Consider the following 19,009-nt stretch of genomic DNA (forward strand, 5'->3'; position numbering starts at 1 on the left):
CAGCGTCTTGAGACACGTTATGACTGGCTTGGTCTCCATCCTCGATGATGCCATGCTCCTGGAATCTGGGCTCTGGGTGTTGGCACTGCTGCGGTCCTGACGCGAGGCGGAGGCTGTCCCCACGGCTCAGCGGAGGCAGGGAGGGAGGGCTGCCGCGCGGCGCCCCCACCCCTGGACAATAACCGCCTCGTGACGTTACCATGCAGCGCCCCCCAGGGCGGCACACTCGCCCCGCTCGAGCTCCCTCAGGGCCGCACTTGTTGGCAAACAAGGGGGTGGGTGTTCTTGAAGGGAGGTGGCATTACAACAGGGCAGACTTGGGCATTTTGTGGGGGCACGGTCTAAAGCAGATGTTCTGTCTACAAGCGCTTGCCATGACGTAGACTCTTCTCTTTTTGAGCCGTCCCACTTGGACGGTCTGGCCAGGTTTGTTATCTTTATGGGGCCATGTGTTTGGCCCCATAAAAATAAGATACCTTTTACGGCACAAGGAAGGCAGGCGAGCCTGTCTAAGTGGGATGGCTTAAAAAGAGAAAACTATACGTCACAAAGTGACGCCCGCCAATGGGAAAGAGGGGCGGGGCTTAAAGCCCACTAGTGAAAGCTCCTCTAAATCATAAAATCTCACCATCAAGACTACGCATGTGCGCAGCCCACACAGGCGAGACCTAAAAATGGATTATAAGTGAGGGAATCTGGCAAATATTATCAAATGCCCATATCACTTAAAGAAAAGCTGCCCATAACTAAATGTAGCAACAATTATGACCCTCATATTTGAAAGGTTGAAGCCTAAGAAGCTACCTTCGAACTGTCCACAAGCCATAGGACACCCCAGACACATTGGGGCTAGTATCTGGGCTCCACATCCAACACATGGGCGAAGGGTGTCACTTTATAACTCAAAAAAATACTTTTCTTTGCAAAATGGCAATCAGGTGGCACAAGCTTGGTCACCTATAATGGTGCAGTTGGAGTGATGCAAAATATACATAAAAATCGCATATGAGCTCATCCTCAAACTGCTAAAGCTACAGAATACTGTTAACAGAACGTACCTAAGCCTATTTAACTATGACAATGCAAAATCACCTAAGGCTCTCCATCGCTCATGGTTATGTTACGGATCAAAACACGGATTCATACAAAAGGTCTTCAGGAATAGAGGTTCTAGTTACAAGGTAAAAGGGGTACCCCCATTGCAAAGTGTATGGAAACTTTGAAAGTGACAGCCTCATACCAGATTCAACAATGGTCCTTCGAGAGACAAAGAGACAGATCAGGGAAGGCCCAGGTCACAGACTTTGTAATATCCAGCAGTTCAACGTTTAAGTAGAACCCAAGGACATCTGTTAAAAAAAAAATGGAAGAAAGATTCCTGTCCGGGCTAGCGTTTAGTGACAGAGCTGGAGCTACCAATATCGGATAAGCTCACAGACCTCACATTCAGTTGGGTTCTGGGGATCTTTTCTATTTTGGAGGAAGTACAAAAGAGGTTCCTTAGAACTTTATGCCGAAATGAACATTCCTATTGCATCTGGCATGCAAAGTTTTTCGTGTAACTGGTTATCCTCTTTTATATATGTGATTTTCGGTGAGCAACAGACACTGCCTGTGTTCAGGTGCCATACTTAACATTTAAAAGGATTATTCCCTGGTAGTCAAGTGGTTGGAGATGAAAAGTGTGATAAAATATCACCTACAATGGAAGCACATTTGCCTGTAGCTTTCCTACTATGTGAGACTCGAAGCAATCGAAACACTCAATTCCCATGCTATAAATTTAAAGCCTCCATGCTCTTTTCGAAGTATTTCTGGAACCTCAACCACAATGAGGCCTACATAGGTAAGGCGTGATGGTCCAGTGGTAAAGCGTATGCATCGAGGAACAGATGTCAACCGCACAGTGGACAAATTCCAATTATTGTATTCAGCACCAGCGGCAATGACCAAGGAGATGAGCCACAGTAGAGTTTCATGAAAGGGAACTCCAGAGTCAGTTTAGTTTACAAATAAACGAGGCATCCACTACTTCATCAACTTTACTAATACCCTCAGGTGAGGTTAGATGTATAAAAGGCTTTAGGGTGGCTGCCTCCTCTGGATCTCACACTTCCTGAAAATAATGCTTTGTGTTGAGTAACTCATATCATACAACAAGGTAATTAAGGAAAGGGGAAATGGGCTGGTCTCTGGGACAATGGGGCCACAGAGTACTATGCAGAAAGAGTAATGTCTGAGTACAGTGCACAGCCACAAAATAAGTGCATTTGTTGGACACAAAGAAGGTGTCCGTTACGGAAAACTAGGGAAATAAAGAAGAGTGGAGGGCATTTCACAGAGGGAGCACAAGAGGATATGCAGAGGTTGGAAAAACAGAATGCTGCCAGAAACCATATCAAACAAAGGGCGATAACAACAATAAGTAATCAACATCCCACAAACCATGCACTTCTTCAATTTGGGCAAAAAGAGTATGAGTCTACATCACAAACAATGAGAAAATTAAGTATTCAGTATGCAAAGACCAATATAAAAGTCAGTTGAGTAAGGCTATCACACAACAACTGAGAATTCTCCAAGGAGAGAAAAAAAACACCAAAAAAACAAGAGGACGAGACTGTAGCGAAGATGACCTGGACCAAAGATGCAAAGGCATGATCCCATAGATTGAATTCATTTAAGCCACAGAAATGTCTATTACTGTTTTTATCTTAACATTCCCAAACATTAATAACCTTAAAGGTGCAATATTGAGTGATCTGTTTACACCCCAGATAATGTCATGAATTCAGTCAAAGATTATCTTTGGAGAAGCGTAATCTAAATCTCCATATAGAAGTTTATGGTGGTGGAAAAAAACAAGCTCACTTTTATCCCTGGTCTTCCATTTCGGATAAGCACAGCATTTTCTCCTTCAAACCGCAGCCCAGGAACAGTGAGGAAAATATTAAATAACTAATGCATATATAATTAAATAATTACCTGTTGTTTACTTTAGTTTTCTGTAGTAGCTCATCCTGCCTCGAATACCATTCTTCTAACTCCTTGGTGGCTTTCTCTTTCCATTCAGACTCCTGCTTCTTAGAGTTTGCATCTAAGGATTGAACAATACACATATTAAATCAAGCCTTTGGCATTTTGGCAATTCAGACAGGTTTAATGGCAAGTGGGTTTTACAATGAAGAATCACATGTTCAAAGGCACTACTTAAATCAGATTAGGTTTCAAACCCATTTCATTGCCATGCGCTTTCAAAAAGTCTGGAAACTTGCACTATTATCTAAGTATGGCCCTCATTCAGTAAAGTAACTAGAAAAAGGAGCTTTTTATCATCAGTACACTGCAAAGGCTTTAAATACCACTCATCTGGTCTAATTAGCTCTTAGCACATTTCCAATATTAACCATGTTGGCTAAACGAATGAGCAGATTTTTCTTCTACTGCTATGACTGAGCTTCCTTGTTTCCATTTAAAGCTCAGTGCCCAAATTATTTGCACGTGAATACAACACTCAACGCTATTTTATTTCAACTTCTGATCTTCTTTGAAGCAAAGGTTTTATTAAGAATAAAAATTATCATGAAGCATGTTTGTGCTGTCGTCTACCTAAACAAAGCATGTGATACACTCCTCCCGTGCAGTAGCGACAGTTTTGCAGTGGACATAATTCGGTCTACATTAAGCCACGGACGACTCTCAAAGAGCGGAAGTCTATGAGCACATTAGAACTTTGAGGCCTACTTGGTTGACATGAGCAAACTGCATTCACCTACTTGCTGCTGCCAGGATGACAAATTAAATTAATTAAAAATAAAATACAAGGTTAATAATTAGAGCCTCTAAAATTCAAAGACAGTATCACCAAAAAGTGAATAGCATGGAACTAGAAATGCACTCAAATGAAATTGTGAACCTAGTTTACAGGACAACTTTCTGTACCAGTTCAATTTCTTACCGAATCCAAACACAAAGTTCTCATGTATCCAACAGTATCGGTAGTACTGTACATGTGTGCTGCTGTCATCTGAAGTAGCTGAACGTAATCCTCAGGCGGAAAGTACGGCCACATATGGAAAATGATAACTAATTATAAAAGATGCAAGCTGTACAAAAAGGCAAATATTACTTCAGCCTGGTCGAATGGAAGGGTGCAGCAAAACATAACGGCATACAGGGATAGTAAAGGTCTCAACTTTTTAATATATTCAAGCGCCAGTGTGTGCCCTCAGCGGCCTTTGGCATAAGAAGTCAATCAAATTAACCTAGTCTGTTGAAGGATGGAGTACAATCGCAAGATTCCGATCCAAAACAATGTGGATTTTCCTATGCGGGCGCTTTTTTTCTCCAATATTCACATGGTATTGACATTCATAGACAGTATAGCTGAAATATTAATTATTCCAGTGGCGGCTGGTGATCTTTGAAAGTGAGTAGTGTGACAGGGCAGGAGTGGACCTCATTATTTTCAAAATGTGCCCTACTCTTTCTCTCTCTCGATTTACTCTCTCCATTCTCACTCTAACTCACATTCTCTCACTTACTCAGTCTCACACACTTTTACTCACTCACAAATGTACTCACTTACTGGTTCGCATTCTCACTAACTGCCTTACTAACACTCACTTGCTCTGGGTCCTGCACCTGCTGCACCATTTTTATCTACACCTGATGCACTTCCACTTTGTCGCACAACCTCCAATCAATCACTCGTTCTAACACACTTCCACTCATACTCACTCAAACTCTCACATTCAGATTCTCACTCCCTTTTACTCTCATAAAACACTGATACACATTTCCATTCAACCCCATTTGACCTCAATCACTCCCAAACACACTCACATATACATATTTACAGAAAAAAATATATATTTTTAAATTACTCAGTTGTCAACGAGCAAAGCCGGACTGGGAACAGAAACCGGCCCTGGCACACTGCTCAACCGCCCCGCCCCCCCCTCCCCCCCTCCCCTCCCCACCCTGTGGTGAGGGGGAGTGCAGCCAGCAGTTTGCGAGGGACAGTTTTGGCTGATTTTGTTAGTGGGGGCGATATTGCCGACCCCCGGTAACAAAAACAGCCCCCAGGTGCCCAAAAACGGCCCCCACTTTAGCAGCCAACCGGGGAAACGCCTGGTGCCCGCTATGGCCAGTCCGGCCCTGTCAACGAGGAGACTCCATGGCAGCAACAGAATAGGAATGGGGTGCTGAGTATTGGAACCAGCAAGCCATGAGTCTCAAAAAGGAGGCAGAGCAGCAAGGACAGGTTTGAAAAGGGGAAGACCTACCTCAATTCCTTTCCCAGGATAAGACTTGAACCACAGCCCTATAAGAAGCTGGGGATCCTGCCCCTGCTGCTCTGTGACTTTTCATTATATTCAGGGATGCACTGAATGGTGCCCTAATTACCAACGGTTAGCAATACTGTATTGCTCGATGCATGCGCAGTATGTGTGCTAAATACAAATTATTGCGGATGTGTGAGGGGAATCTTCGTTTAACCACGCTCCTCAGTCATGTGCAATCAAGACATCCAGCTACAGAGTGTTGTATTTTAACAGCACTCCGCAGCTGGATCATTACTCAGCCCCCTACTACTTCAGCTGTGATCAGGAACCTGGAGACGGGGTAGAGATTGTTGACCCGCACACCGGCAGTGCTCAGTCTTTGACGATGTCGCTCTCTGGATCTCCCTCTTTAGAAGTCCATAAAGTGAGAGGAAAGCTCTTTGGAGGAAGGCTGAATTTCTCCAAGGCCTTTTGAAGATGCAGCTCCTGTATCTTAGCTTCTCTCTAGGAGGCCATGCAGCCTGATTTCTTCACGGTCCTTGAGAGTTCTTCTTGAAAACTTCTGACAGTGGGCACAGGTCTCTCTGTGGTGATTTTGTGGTAGGCAAACCATATAGAGTGAATATCTGTCTGTGCCATCTTCTTTCCACAGGAAGGGCACACAAAAAGTGAAGGAATTCTTGAAAGGAAAATAATTAATTTTCCATTAGAGAAGGATGCAACTGCACGCTGGGTGCTGAAAACGTCAAATAACTAATCAAGTAAAGGGTTTGGAAATATTTTCCAATATTTTCAATCCAAAAGAGGCAGAGTTCAGTGCCCCAGTGTCCCGTCTCCAGGAATCGGAAAAAAGATCTGGAAAATCAGTGCTTATGACTGATGAGGATCCGCAGGAAGACGACAGTATTCTCCTGGAATGGATCTAGGGTCACACTGGTGGCTGTAGACTAAGTATCAAAGGTCTTCTAGCTCCATTGAAACTACCAAAGTCCTGATTGGACTAGAGCCTTTTTGAAGGCTAAGATGATTTTGAATTATTAAATGGGAACTAAAGTGTATAAAGGATTCTGAAGATCAGTCCAGACTGGACTCAGACAGCTCGCTTAACGAAGTCCTGACTAGCAAATGCTGCACGAAAACAGTCAACAGACTTCCTGCAGCTTAAGAAAGGAAGGCTCCAGGGCAAAAATCCTTGTGACAACCCAGTGGCATGGGCAGGGTAAGCAGTAATTTGCACTCAGGCAAGAGAGAAAAGTCTTTTAATGGTTACTCAGGTTCGACACTGAATAGGAGGCATTGCCTATGCTCCTTCATGACTTGTAGATCAAGTAAGCTTTCTGCAGTTCACTGAAAACCGCCAGTCATTGCACTGAAAATAAACCTGGGACACAAAGTAAGGCACCTTGAACTTCTACAATGGAAAGAAATGATTGGTTTCGAAGAGATCCAAAACGGAACATTGATATAGACCTTTGTTGCTTATGAGGAAACAGTGAAGCAAGTTTGATTGCTCTTCAAAGGAAAATCAATTGACCTACTGTAGGAGTAACTGATGTTGAATGAAGCTAGGGTTCCTGGAAGGAGGAGTCAGTGGAAGGTGTAAAGTAACACCCTCTGGCGCGGGTCAAGGGGATTCAGTACCCACACGATGAGAATAGATGACATGGATACCACAAATCAATCCACTTAAATTATCACAATATCATAAGAGTTACGTTATTGAATTGAGGAGGTTTCGACGTTTTTCAAGAAAAAGGCTATATTATACACTGGGTTCCTGTGGCACAATGGGCATTTGGGCACCTGCTTTGCTGCCATACCCCTCTGGGTAGATTATTACAGAGGGCACAGCAGAAGCTTACATGACTGACACTTTTAAATATGAATCATGGTGGTGCTAAATGAGCACTGGAGCAATCTCAAGGGGGAGTTCCCTCATTTGCATGGTGGCATCACCCAATGCAAGTGAAAGAATATTTTGCATTTGTGCCTGCACCATACTGCATATGCAGGGCTGTACTCAACACACACTTGAGTGTGCTGCAGCTCAGAGCAGGACAGTGCGTTCTCTCTGTGGTGCGGCCACTGGTCAGGTCAAATACATAAATACATCTTACTTTAATGGTTTCACATTTGACAGAGTTAATTTTAAATTGAAAGAAACAGAAAACACTAATGCGGGCACACATGTTAATCCATAACTGATTTTGAGCCATTATATTCACTAAATTAGTACTTATCCCATCCTCCGAGGTTATCTAAATGGAGGCCCACATCTATTCCTCTTGTATGCAGGTCACCTACCAAGGGCTTCTAAACGTTCCTTCTGTTCCTCCCGCCATTTGCGAATACTTTCTGGTTCAGACTGCAAACGATCAGCATGGGAAATAGCAGAGTAGCCATCTGTTGGACCATTAGTCTCCTGGAAACAAAATCAAAAAAATGATTTGCCTTTAGAAAAGAAAGCAGTCCTGTGGTGCCTGGCTCTACTTTGATAGCTTTCACTCTTAAAGCTAAAGAAATCAGCCCCAAAGCTGAACGGTGGTAATAAACATAATATGTAATCAAACATGTCTCACTAAAGGCAAATATTAACAGTGGGACATAAAATTAAGAGCTGTAAGCCTAACCGTATAACACTAAGCATTTCTAGCAAAGGCAAAAACTACTAAAACCTAAAATGCCTACTTTGCACTGGCTAGCTATTAATTGTTTTGAAGCTACACTTTATCCAACAGCATCCTTCATTCTCACAAACACCACCAGCTTTGCCTAGTGGTTGCAACTTTATACTGAAGACGACTTCAGGCAAGAAGATATGGGACAACCAGTTGACAATCTAATTTAATGTACAAAGAGAACAAAGAGTGATGCCTACAGAACTAATGGTCAATAGTTCTAGTTAACACATTACAGATCACATAAATCTGCTTTTAAAATAACACCGTTTTTGTACTCGTCAGATGGGCCTTAAATGAGAACATATGCTAAGTGTAGGGGGAGTGGGTTACCTCATCTAAGCACGTTTCCCTTATTGGATGTAGTAGGGAGAAGAAACCTATTTAAGGCTATTGTAGGTGAAGGCTTTTTTTCAGGTTCCTATAATGGCACTGTTGCGGCCCACTGGTTGCTCCGTCTGTCTGTCACTGACTAGGGTGTGACAGATTCTCAATAAGGCCTACACATTTTATAAAAATATCCTCCAGTGGAAGGGAGGAGTGAGCAGCTGAGACTGGCAGGACAGTATTTTTTTCACATATGGTGCACTTTAAAAAAGCCAGGCAGTGCCTTTTAGCCCATAGTTTATAATGAGCGACACAGGCCAATCCTGCAGATGGCAGTGGGCTGCGGAGCTGCCAGTACACAGTAGGACTGTCATAACATCAATTCTAGGCACAACCTTGTTGTTGTGAATCAGACGTCATGAAGCCTTTTCACCAAGAGCACAATGTTAAATCAGCAAAAAAATGCATCTGCTACTAGAAAACGACTAGGCAAAGTTTCCACAGGTCTTTGAAAGGACTTCAAATTCTTCGGAGAAACTAAGCTTTCATTTTTTTAATTCTTTGTATCCGAGTTATAAAGTGGTTGAAATATTCCTAATGGCAGAGATGAAATTCACCATCAAAGCAGATTAAAGCATCAGATGCTGGAGATCGCACCATGCCCACAAGAGGGAACTAGGCGACAGTGATAATGCTGGCTTCAAGAAGGTGCCGACTATAAGCCATCACCTAAGATAATGGAAATATTCACTTTAAAAAGAGGAACTGTTGCCAGCCAACCAGATAAGCATAGCACTGCCCGGCTTATTCCTCACAAACAAGCAAATACATAAAACAGAAAAACAGAAAACATAGGCAGTTAAGGATACACAGAATGCTCCCCCCCCCCACACCAATCTTCCACCTTCCTTACTAATTCCCTAAAATGTGAGGTCAGCGATGTGCAGCAAGAGGACACTACTACCACTGCCTGAAGAAGGGCTTAAGGTGAAAAAACATTTCATTGTTTCAAGAGGCATAACCAATGGTTTGATTGTGGACATGGACATACTTGATCGCTCAGATAGGGACCACAATGCCTTACGCATGAAGCTTTGTGATGGAGCAACCCCAGCGAAGACAGCTGCTGGTAACGACGACACAGAATCGCTATCATATACCAACAAACTGAAGTCAATCAGATGGGATTGGGGGATGAAAAACCCGGTAGTGTTGGAAACAATCAAACAAAGTACAGCTGCTACTTATGAGACCCTATCCAAGCTGGCTCTTGCTTCCAGAACTGAGATATTTGCAAAAAATTATGAGAAATTAGCAGAGCATGTTAGAGATGCTCTGGGAAAACATAGGCGCAGGGGATACAATGTGCGCAACTCTGGCAACTGGTATAACGGAGCATGTAGGAAAGCCAAGAGTTAGCTTATTATGGCTATTAAGTCTAAAATCCAGCCCGAAATAGCCAAACACAGGAAGGTGAACCAGTATGTGACATCTGAAGCAAAGAAAAAGTGGTAGTGTTCTCTTTGCTCTGAATTACATGTAGCAATATCCAAGAAAGATAATAAGTCCTTATAGAAGATAGCAGCAGGCTGCCTTAACGGTCGTCAATCTACCCTTGATTTTTGCATCCAGCCACAAGATTGGACGTCCCATTTCGAACAGCTCTATTCCCATAGACGTGACAGAAATGAGAGATGCAAAGGATATTCAACCTAGTTTCACCTCGAAAGCTGCAGATTTGTTTTTTTACCTTTATGGAATAATAGTTACTTACCTGTAATCTGTGGTTTTCTAGTATTGGTGTCTTTCATAGATTCACATGCCTGAATCATTCCCCGTCGTCGGAGTGGGAGTCCCATGGTACATAAAAAAGCAATAATATGCCTATAGGAAACCAAAATCCTTGGTAATAACCAACCAGGAAGTAAAGTAGCCCTAAGCTACAGTGCAAAAAACTTCCACACCTATGACTATCCTAGTCATTTTGTATAGATCAAACTGCCACCAATCAGGCGACAGCACCCACTAGAATGTTCTCCCCAGAGGCTCAGGCTCTCAGATTTTCTCGCACAGGAGTGAAAGCCACATAATCGCCTGAAAGAGCCTCTGAGGGGAGGTGGGCGGGTGCATGTAAATCTATGAAAGACACCAATACTAGAGAACCACAGATTACAGGTAAGTAAATATTGTTCTGCTCCAGTATTGGGGTGTCTTTCATAGATTCACATGCCTGAATCAGAGTAGATAGCAGAACAAAACATCATGCTCATTAGACACTACTCATATCACAGTATACATGTATGGTTAGAGAAAGAGGCTAACATGTCAGAATTAGCGTCTAAAAAAGAGCAAAGAGGAGGAGGGAAAACAGAGACTCACCTTATTTGAAAAGATTGCGTAGAACTGCTCTTCCCATCGAAGTATCTGCATCACTTGCAGTGTCCAAACAGTAATGTTTGGTGAAGGTATGCCTGCTGGACCAAGTTGCTGCCCTGCAAATCTGATGGAGAGGCACACCAGCGAAGAGAGCAGTAGAAGAGGAGACCGCTCTTGTAGAATGCGCTGTTGGCAAAGATTGTAGAGGTCTTCCTGCTTGCTGGTGACACAGGCTAATTGCTGAGGAAACCCACCGGGCTATAGTGTGTTTGGATACAGCGTATCACTGACGTAGTCTTCCATATGCTACAAATAATTGATTTGTCTTCCGCAATGTAGCAGTTCGTTGGAGGTAGAATTTGAGACATCTTCTGATGTCTAGTGAATGTAAGGCTCTTTACGCCGTTGTTTGCAGATTTGGAAGAATGTCTTTAGAATCACCGGCTCATTAAGATGAAAGTCAGCGGGAACCTTTGGCATGTAGGTCGGGTTGGTATGCAGCACCATGAATTTGAGGTGAATTGCAAAAAAGGAGACTTAGTCGTGAACGCCTGAATGTCGCTGACCCTCCCTGCTGATGTCAGTGCTTAGAGTAAGGAAACCTTCCAAGAAAGAACTTGAGATCCAATTTATGAATAGGCTCAAAGGGGTGATGCATGAGCTGAGCGAGCACCACATTTAAGTACCAGGATGGAGATGGACGTCGAACAGGAGGAAACATCCCGAATAATCCCTTAAAAATGTGCTGAATTATTCTTGATGAATAAAGGGAAGTAGTTCCGTCCTGACAGAACCTGGAGATGGCAGCCAAAAATACCTTTCGAGTGGAGTGAGATAGACCCAATCTAGCCAGATGAGGAAAGAATGGCAAGATCTGTTCTGGCTTAGCATGAATTGGATGAAGATTAGCCGAGTGACACCAGGCACAGAACCTCTTCCATTTGAGCTTGTAAGTCTTAATTGTGGCCGGCGCTCTAGCATTGGCTAGAACCTCTAGACGATCCGCCGGGATCCCTAAATGGGCAAATTCAATGTGTGAGGAGCCATGCTGCTAATTTCAAGGAGGCTGGGTCCAGATGGAAAATTTGACCACCTTGTGTGGTTAGGCGATTTGGTATTGGTGGCAACTGAATGGGATTGCACTCCGAGAGGAGGAGAAGTTCGGTGAACCAATACTGTCGAGGCCATCTGGGCGCAATGAGAATCAGGCGGCATGGTTGCCTCTTCATCTTCCGGATGACTCTGGGAACCAACGGAATTGGAGGAAAGGCGTATGCATATATCTGAGACCAGTTCATCGAAAGCGCATCCCCGCATGAGTTCCCGTGGGGAATCCAGCTTGCAAAGCGTAGGCATTTGCGGTTCTGATTCGTTGCAAACAAATCCAGGTCGGGGTGACCCCACTCCGGAAGGACTCTATCTAGAGTCGGTTGGTGGATCTCCCACTCGTGATTGGATATTGCAGACCGACTGAGAGAGTCTGCTAACACGTTGGAAATCCCTGGAACGTGAAACTGCTGACAGATTGATTTTGTGATCCAGGGCCCAATCCCAAATCTCCTGCTCCTGCTGAGATAGTAGGGCCGACCTTGTACCTCCTTGTAGGGCCAACCTTGTACCTCCTTGTTTGTTTAAGTAATGCATACTTGTTGTATTGTCTGTTCGAATCAGAACTGTGGATCCCTCGATGACTGCTCGGAAAGACTTCAGGGCTAGAAAAATGGCCCATAGCTCTAGGAGATTTATGTGCCACTTCCTCTGTTGTACACTCCATTTTCTGTTGACCGTCATTCCCTGAAGGTGTGCGCCCCATCCTTCCAGGGAAGCATCCGTGGTGATGGTAAACCTTGGCACTTCCGTCAGGAATGCACATCCGTTTTTTAGATTGTCTCTTTTCATCCACCATTGGAAAACCTCCTTCATTCGAGGAGTTACGTTTATCATGTGTTAGAATGACCCTGAAACTTGCACCCATTGGAGACTGAGTTCCTCTTGTAAGGGTATCATTCTGAGGCGACAGTTGGGAATCAGAAGGATGCAAGAGGAGATCATCCCTAGGAAAGATTTGAACAGTCGAACGGAAACACACTCTTTTTGTAGTAGTAGTGAAGCCATCTTGTAGATCTTGAGTTGCCTTTCTTTTGAAACGAAAGCCTGAGTGAGCTGAGTGTCTAATGTGGCTCCCAGGAAAGACTTTCTTCGAGCCGGAGTTAGATGGGATTTCTCAAAGTTGACTGAGAGACCCAGAGACTGAAAAAGTGAGAGGCACCTTTGAACATGTGCTTTTGCTGTTCCAAGAGAACTGGCCTTGATAAGTCCGTCATCCAAGTATGGAAAAATTTGAATGCCTTCCAAACGAAGATGTGCTGCCACTGGAGCTAATGTTTTCGTGAAAACTCAGGGAGCATAACTAAGCACAAATGGGAGAACCTTGAATTGAAAGTCTCTGCCAGCCACTCTGAATCTTAAGAACTTCCTGTGCCTGGGAAGGATGGGCACATGGAAATAAGCATCCTGAAGGTCGAGGGTTGCCATGTAATCCCCTTCCGAGAGAAACTGGAGAATTTCTTGAAGTGTTAACATCCGAAAGGACAGTTTTTTGAGGCATTTGTTGAGGGCACGCAGGTCGAGGATAGGGCGCCATTCTCCCGACTTCTTGCGTATGAGGAAAAATCTCGAATAAAACCCTCTTCCTCTTTGAAATTGAGGAACTTTTTTGATCGCTCCTTTCCGAATCATTACATGTATTTGGGAGAACAGCTCTTTGAGATGAGCTGGTGGTGGACCCTTTGGAGGAGAATTTGGAGGGGATTTGACGAATTCCAACGCGTGGCCCCTGGCCACTACATCCAGGACCCATTTGTCTGTAGTAATTTTTTACCAATTCGATAAGAAACGGGATATTTTTCCTCCAATTTTCGGCTTTGGAATGGGTAGAGATGGTGGCAGGCTGTCCGTCTCATTTATTTTTGGAGGAGTCTCTTCCTTGATAAGAAGACTTCCTTCTTGCTTGAGAATAATTGTTTCCTCGCTGACCGTACGTTTGTTGCTTGTACGGTTGGTACCTCTGATTACTTTGAGTGGTTTGATACGTACGTTGTTGAGAGTATCCCCCTCTGTTGGAAAAATTGCCACGTCCTCTTGCACCACAAAAGGACGCCTTACGAAATTGCAGACTCCCCAGCGATCTTGCTGTCTCCGTGTCCTTCTTTATGGTCTGCAATGCTTCATCCACATTTTGGCCAAAGAGAAACTCCCCATCATAAGGCATGTCTATGATCTTAGCCTGAACCTCTTGGCGGAAGGATGTTGATTTCAGCCAACCTTGACTTCTCAGCACTGCTGCACCCGCCAATTGCCTGAAACCAGTAGCTGCTACATCTACTGCAGCATCAATCATCTCTGCAGAGGTACACTCTCCTTCATGCAATATCTTCTTTGCCTCAGATCTTTCAGGTTCCGGAAGCTTTTCAATGTATGGCGATATGTCTGACCACATCTGCCCATCGTATCTCCCTAGTATCGCTAGGGAGTTTGCAGCACGGACTGTAGTTGCAGCTATAGTCAAAACCTTTTTGCCGATGGAATCCAGACGTCTGCCATCCCTGTCCAGTGGAGCGGTTATCTGCGAAGATGGATTCATGGCGCGTCTCTGAGCGGCTTGGGTGACAACTGGCTCAGTCTTCGACTGTCCTCTAAGGCATACTGGCGAAGTGAGAGGTGCCTTGTATTTCTTATCTACACGAGGCAACACTGCAGGGAGAGAATTCGGTGTTGACATTATCTTTAGACCCTCTTTCCAAATAAAGTCAATTATTGGTATTGTCTTAACCCGTTTCTGTGGTTGATCTTTAAAATCATACAGGAAACAGTCGACCTTGTTAGTTACCATTGAAATTAAAAATCTTTTTGTCGCTCTATTATAAGATGGAATCCTCCGATATCCACAGGCGGAGAGTCCGCAGCAGGTGGGTCAGTTGGAGAAGGGGTTTGTGTTAGATAATCGTCCCACTCCGTCAACACTGATTTATCATCCACCTCTCCTTCTTCTCGGTCTTCATCAGAAGTGACATCCCCTTGTGTATGGTGAGATGGTATTGGCGAAGGAGGGACTGTAGGTCGTGTCTCTGATGCTGGTACCGGAGAAGATTGCCTTGGAGGTCTAAAGGTTGCCGTAGATGCTTGAGGCATAGGGGTAGAAAGGTGTGATTCGCCCGATTCAGATGGCGGGAACCGGCAATAGTAGTCGTTTAGCATATATTGTAAATTGTTGAGGAGATCTAACGGCATCTGTGCCATAGGCCTCGAGGTAGGAGCCCGACCTTTAGGTTCAAGGAACTGTTCTTCTTCTTGATCCTCATCTTGGTACTTTATAAGCAGCTCAGATGGACTCCTGGCTGCACAAAACCTCTCATCCTCATCAGATTCTTCATCCTCCTCAGAGTCTAACAGTTGTTCTGGCAACTTCAGCGGGGAAAGAACCGCCAAGGAGGAGCCCCGTCTTTCCAATAAGGTAGCTGTCGTAGACGGCGAAGCTAATGAGACTGCAGACGGCGCAGCAGACCAGACTTGTAGCTCCTTACAGGATGAGAGAGGAGGCATCGACGGAACAACAGTTGACGGTGCCGTCGACTGAGAAGGTGCAACGATAGTGACCATCGACGTGACAGTAACTTTCGTCGACAGGACATTCGTCGTCGACGATGTTTGACAACGTCTTCGTCGATGAGGCAATCTTCGTCTATGATGCTCTTGACGACGAGGTAGTCTTCGTCGACGATACGGCCGTTGACGGCAAGGTGGTCTTCGTCGATGAGGACTCAGTCGATGGGATGACTTTCGTCGACGAGGTCTGCGTTGTCGAGGTATGCTTCGACGACGATGCGCTCGTCGACGGGACCTTTAGAATTCTCGCCGATGATGGGGCGTCGGCGATCGATGGCATTACCTCTGTCGACGATATGGGCCGAACTGTCACTGATACCAGCGTTGACGGAGAAGAGGCTGAAGACATTACCATCTTTGGCTTCGGCGATGAGAAGGTAACCGTCGACGTTGAAGATGCGTCGACGAAGTCATTTTTTGAGATAGTCTCTTGGAAGATGAAGGCTTTCCAGACTTTCTCGGGGGCGTTCCAGGTCCAGCTTTAGAAGGTGGAGATGCCTTTTTTGAAGTAGAAGCCGAAGGCACACCAGAATCCTTGGAGGATTGGGCTGTTCGACACCTTGGCCCCAGGAGAAGTTATCTCTACCTCAGCTTTCCTCTTTCTAGGGGACATAGAAGATCCCGAGGCTATACTCCCTACCTCAGAAAGGGGGTTATCCTGGTCCTTGATCTTCTGCAGCCAAAGGAGAAGACAAACTTCCCTGTCTCTGAGGGTCTTCTGAGGAAAGGTTCTGCAGATCTTACACTCCTTTACCTCATGGTCTGGATATAGACAATAAATACATTTCTTGTGGGGATCTTCCATAAACAGCCTAAGCTTTCCACAAGATTCACAAGGTCTGAAGAGGGATTTAGACGATGACATCTTCAATAAGCAATAAAACCAGCCAAGTTGTGAAGTACTGAGCAGAGCTCAGGGATACTCCCTTCACACGATGTGCAGTAGAAAATCTGAGAGCCTGTTTGGTCTATACAAAATGACTAGGATAGTCATAGGTGTGGAAGTTTTTTGCACTGTAGCTTAGGGCTACTTTACTTCCTGGTTGGTTATTACCAAGGTTTTTGGTAGGCATATTATTGCTTTTTTATGGACCGTGGGACTCCCACTCCGACGACGGGGAATGATTCAGGCATGTGAATCTATGAAAGACACCCCAATACTGGAGAAATGTTGTTCTCTATAAACTCCTCCATCCCTGGTCGTGTTACATGACCAGACAGATTGCCCACTGATTTATATAGGGCAAACCCGGAAACCTGGGGGCCATACATTAATTTGCTTTCAGACACAAATCTGGCTGGTATGGAGATTCCATCATCCTGGAAACTAGCCGAAATCATTACTATCCATAAATAACAAGCATGTGCAAAGCAATAGGTCTCGCATTAGGAAAGTGTGAGCTATTGGTATTGTAAATGCCAATTTTTTTTAATACATGTTGGCTTTGAAAATATCTGAAATAATAGCATTGCTATTCACAAAGCCAATAGCTTACACTTTCCTAATGAGAATCCTGTTGGTTATGGCAATGCTTGTTGGTAGCAAGCAAGGACAGTGCTGTTGTGGTGCTGAGTGATTATGTAGTTGGGCTGAGTGATGTGGTGGTGTCCCCGAGTGATGTGGTGGTGTCCCCGAGTGATAGCGCCTAGACGCCTACGGGTCTTAGTGCGCTATATAAATAAATAAATAAATGTGGTGGTGTCCCCGAGTGATGTGGTGGTGTCCGAGTGAATTGGATGAGGAAGATGAATGAATAGGAGACTGGAACAGTAAGCGCGGGAGAGGCGAGGGAGAGAGGAAAGGGGAGGAGGGGAGGAGGGGGCCGATATCCAAGATCAGCGAGGGAGGAAATTGGAGATAGGCCATAATTCATAGGAGCAAAAGCAGCGAGCAACAAAAGTGAGCCTGTATGGAAGAGAAGAGCCAGGGCAAGCAAGCCAGCAAGGGCAAACTTTATGTCGATCTTCGTGGAAGGTATTTGAAGAGATGGGTTTACCAGCCCCCTTGTTGGATATCATTGTGAGGTTCTCTGCCGACACACTTGCTCAGGTGAGGTGGGGGAAGGACGGGGCATTGACAGACGTGATCTGTATAGATCGTGGGGTCCGGCAAGGGTGTGTTCTGGCCCACACTCTTTTTATGCTACACATAAATGGAGTAATCCTACCCTGCACGAGCGCCGCCTGGACTGCCTGCGCCTTAATTGTGTGCCCGTGTGCCTGCCCGCCCAGTTCTCTTTTTTCTGTACCCCCGAGTGAATGAGTGAGTGAGATTACTTATTAAGAGTTCTTCCTGGTTCGTCCCCCGTTTTCCCCGCCGCTGCCTCCCGTGCGGCCCCGCCCCCCCACACCCATTGGCTTCTTCCCTCCCGCCTTCCAGCTGACCCCTCCTCCCCTCCTTCCCTCTTATGACGCCCCCAGAACGACCGCGCTGCGGATGCGCCGATCGTGCGCCGAAGGCATGCCAAAGGCAAGCCCGTCTGCGCCTGTCCGCGCCTGGCCCGCGCCAGGACCCCTGGCCCCCATCGACAGCAGACCACACGACGGACCTACGACGCCGCCACCCTCAACGCCGGCCGAACCCCCGCCTGCTACCGAGCCACCCCGAAACGCACCCACGGACCATTCACCTGACAAGCCTGCAAATTCACCTGCCTCCGGACCTACACCGCAGCAGCAACAACCACCTCAAGTGCATCCTGCTCAACACCCGCTCCGTCCACAGACACGCCGTTGAACTCTGGAACCTGCTCGACACAACATCACCAGACGTCGCCTTCCTCACGGAAGCATGGATGAACGCCTCCTCCGCGCCCGACATCGCCATCGCCATCCCGGACGGATACAAGGTCACCTGGAGGGACCGCGTCAATCAGACTGGAGGAGCCATCGTACACAACAACACCATCCGTATCACGACTAGCTCCGACGACACCCTCACCACCGCCGAACACCTCCACTTCCAGATACACACTGACCCCAAGACCACCCTCATAGGCACCCTCATCTACAGACCCCCGGGACCACGCACACAATTCAGCGAAGACATCACAGACTTCATCAGCCCGCACACCCTTACCTCCCCAAACTACATCCTCCTAGGGGACCTCAACTTCCACCTGGAAAACAACAACGACAGCAACACCACCACCCTGCTGGACAACCTCGGACTCAAGCAACTGGTGAACACCCCCACCCACTACGCCGGCCACACGCTCGACCCAGTCTTCTCCTCCAGCAAGTACATCTCCTTCAGCCACTCCACCGGACTTCATTGGACTGAACACAGCTGCGTCCACTTCAGCTTCAGAAGAACCACGACCCACCACCACCCACAACAGGCTCCTCGCAGGAGCTGGAACAAGATCACTGCCGACCAGCTCACCACCTGCCTCAGCCAGAACCCTCCCGCCAGCACAACGGACCCCAACAAAGCAGCCAGCAACCTCACACAGTGGATCACCAACTGCGCAGATGACCTCGCACCACTGAAGACCCCGCCCAGCAGACACGGCAGCAAGAAAGCCTCTTGGTTCACCGACGAACTTAACTCCAAGAAGAACTGCCGCACCCTCGAGAATGCCTGGCGCAACGACCAGACCACAGACAACATGACCGCCCTCAAGCGCGCCACCCACAAACACCACCAGCTGATCCGCACCACCAAGAAGATGG

The 19,009-nt window shown here is 45.9% G+C and overlaps 1 protein-coding gene across 3 annotated transcripts in view; it reads right to left on the reverse strand.

Annotated features, from left to right (window-relative positions):
* CLTA (clathrin light chain A) overlaps positions 1–19,009 on the reverse strand; it is a 142,534-nt gene that overhangs the window by 71,758 nt on the left and 51,767 nt on the right. For all 3 annotated transcript variants that reach the window (XM_078676538.1, XM_078676537.1, XM_078676536.1), the window contains exons 3-4: positions 7,593–7,710; positions 2,986–3,097 (exon numbers count right to left, since the gene is read on the reverse strand). In XM_078676538.1, coding sequence (XP_078532664.1) covers positions 2,986–3,097; positions 7,593–7,710 — 230 coding nt within the window. The remainder of the gene's footprint in view (positions 1–2,985; positions 3,098–7,592; positions 7,711–19,009) is intronic.

This window comes from Lissotriton helveticus, chromosome 2_1 (genome assembly GCF_964261635.1).
Source record: "Lissotriton helveticus chromosome 2_1, aLisHel1.1, whole genome shotgun sequence".
Lineage (NCBI taxonomy): Eukaryota > Metazoa > Chordata > Amphibia > Caudata > Salamandridae > Lissotriton > Lissotriton helveticus.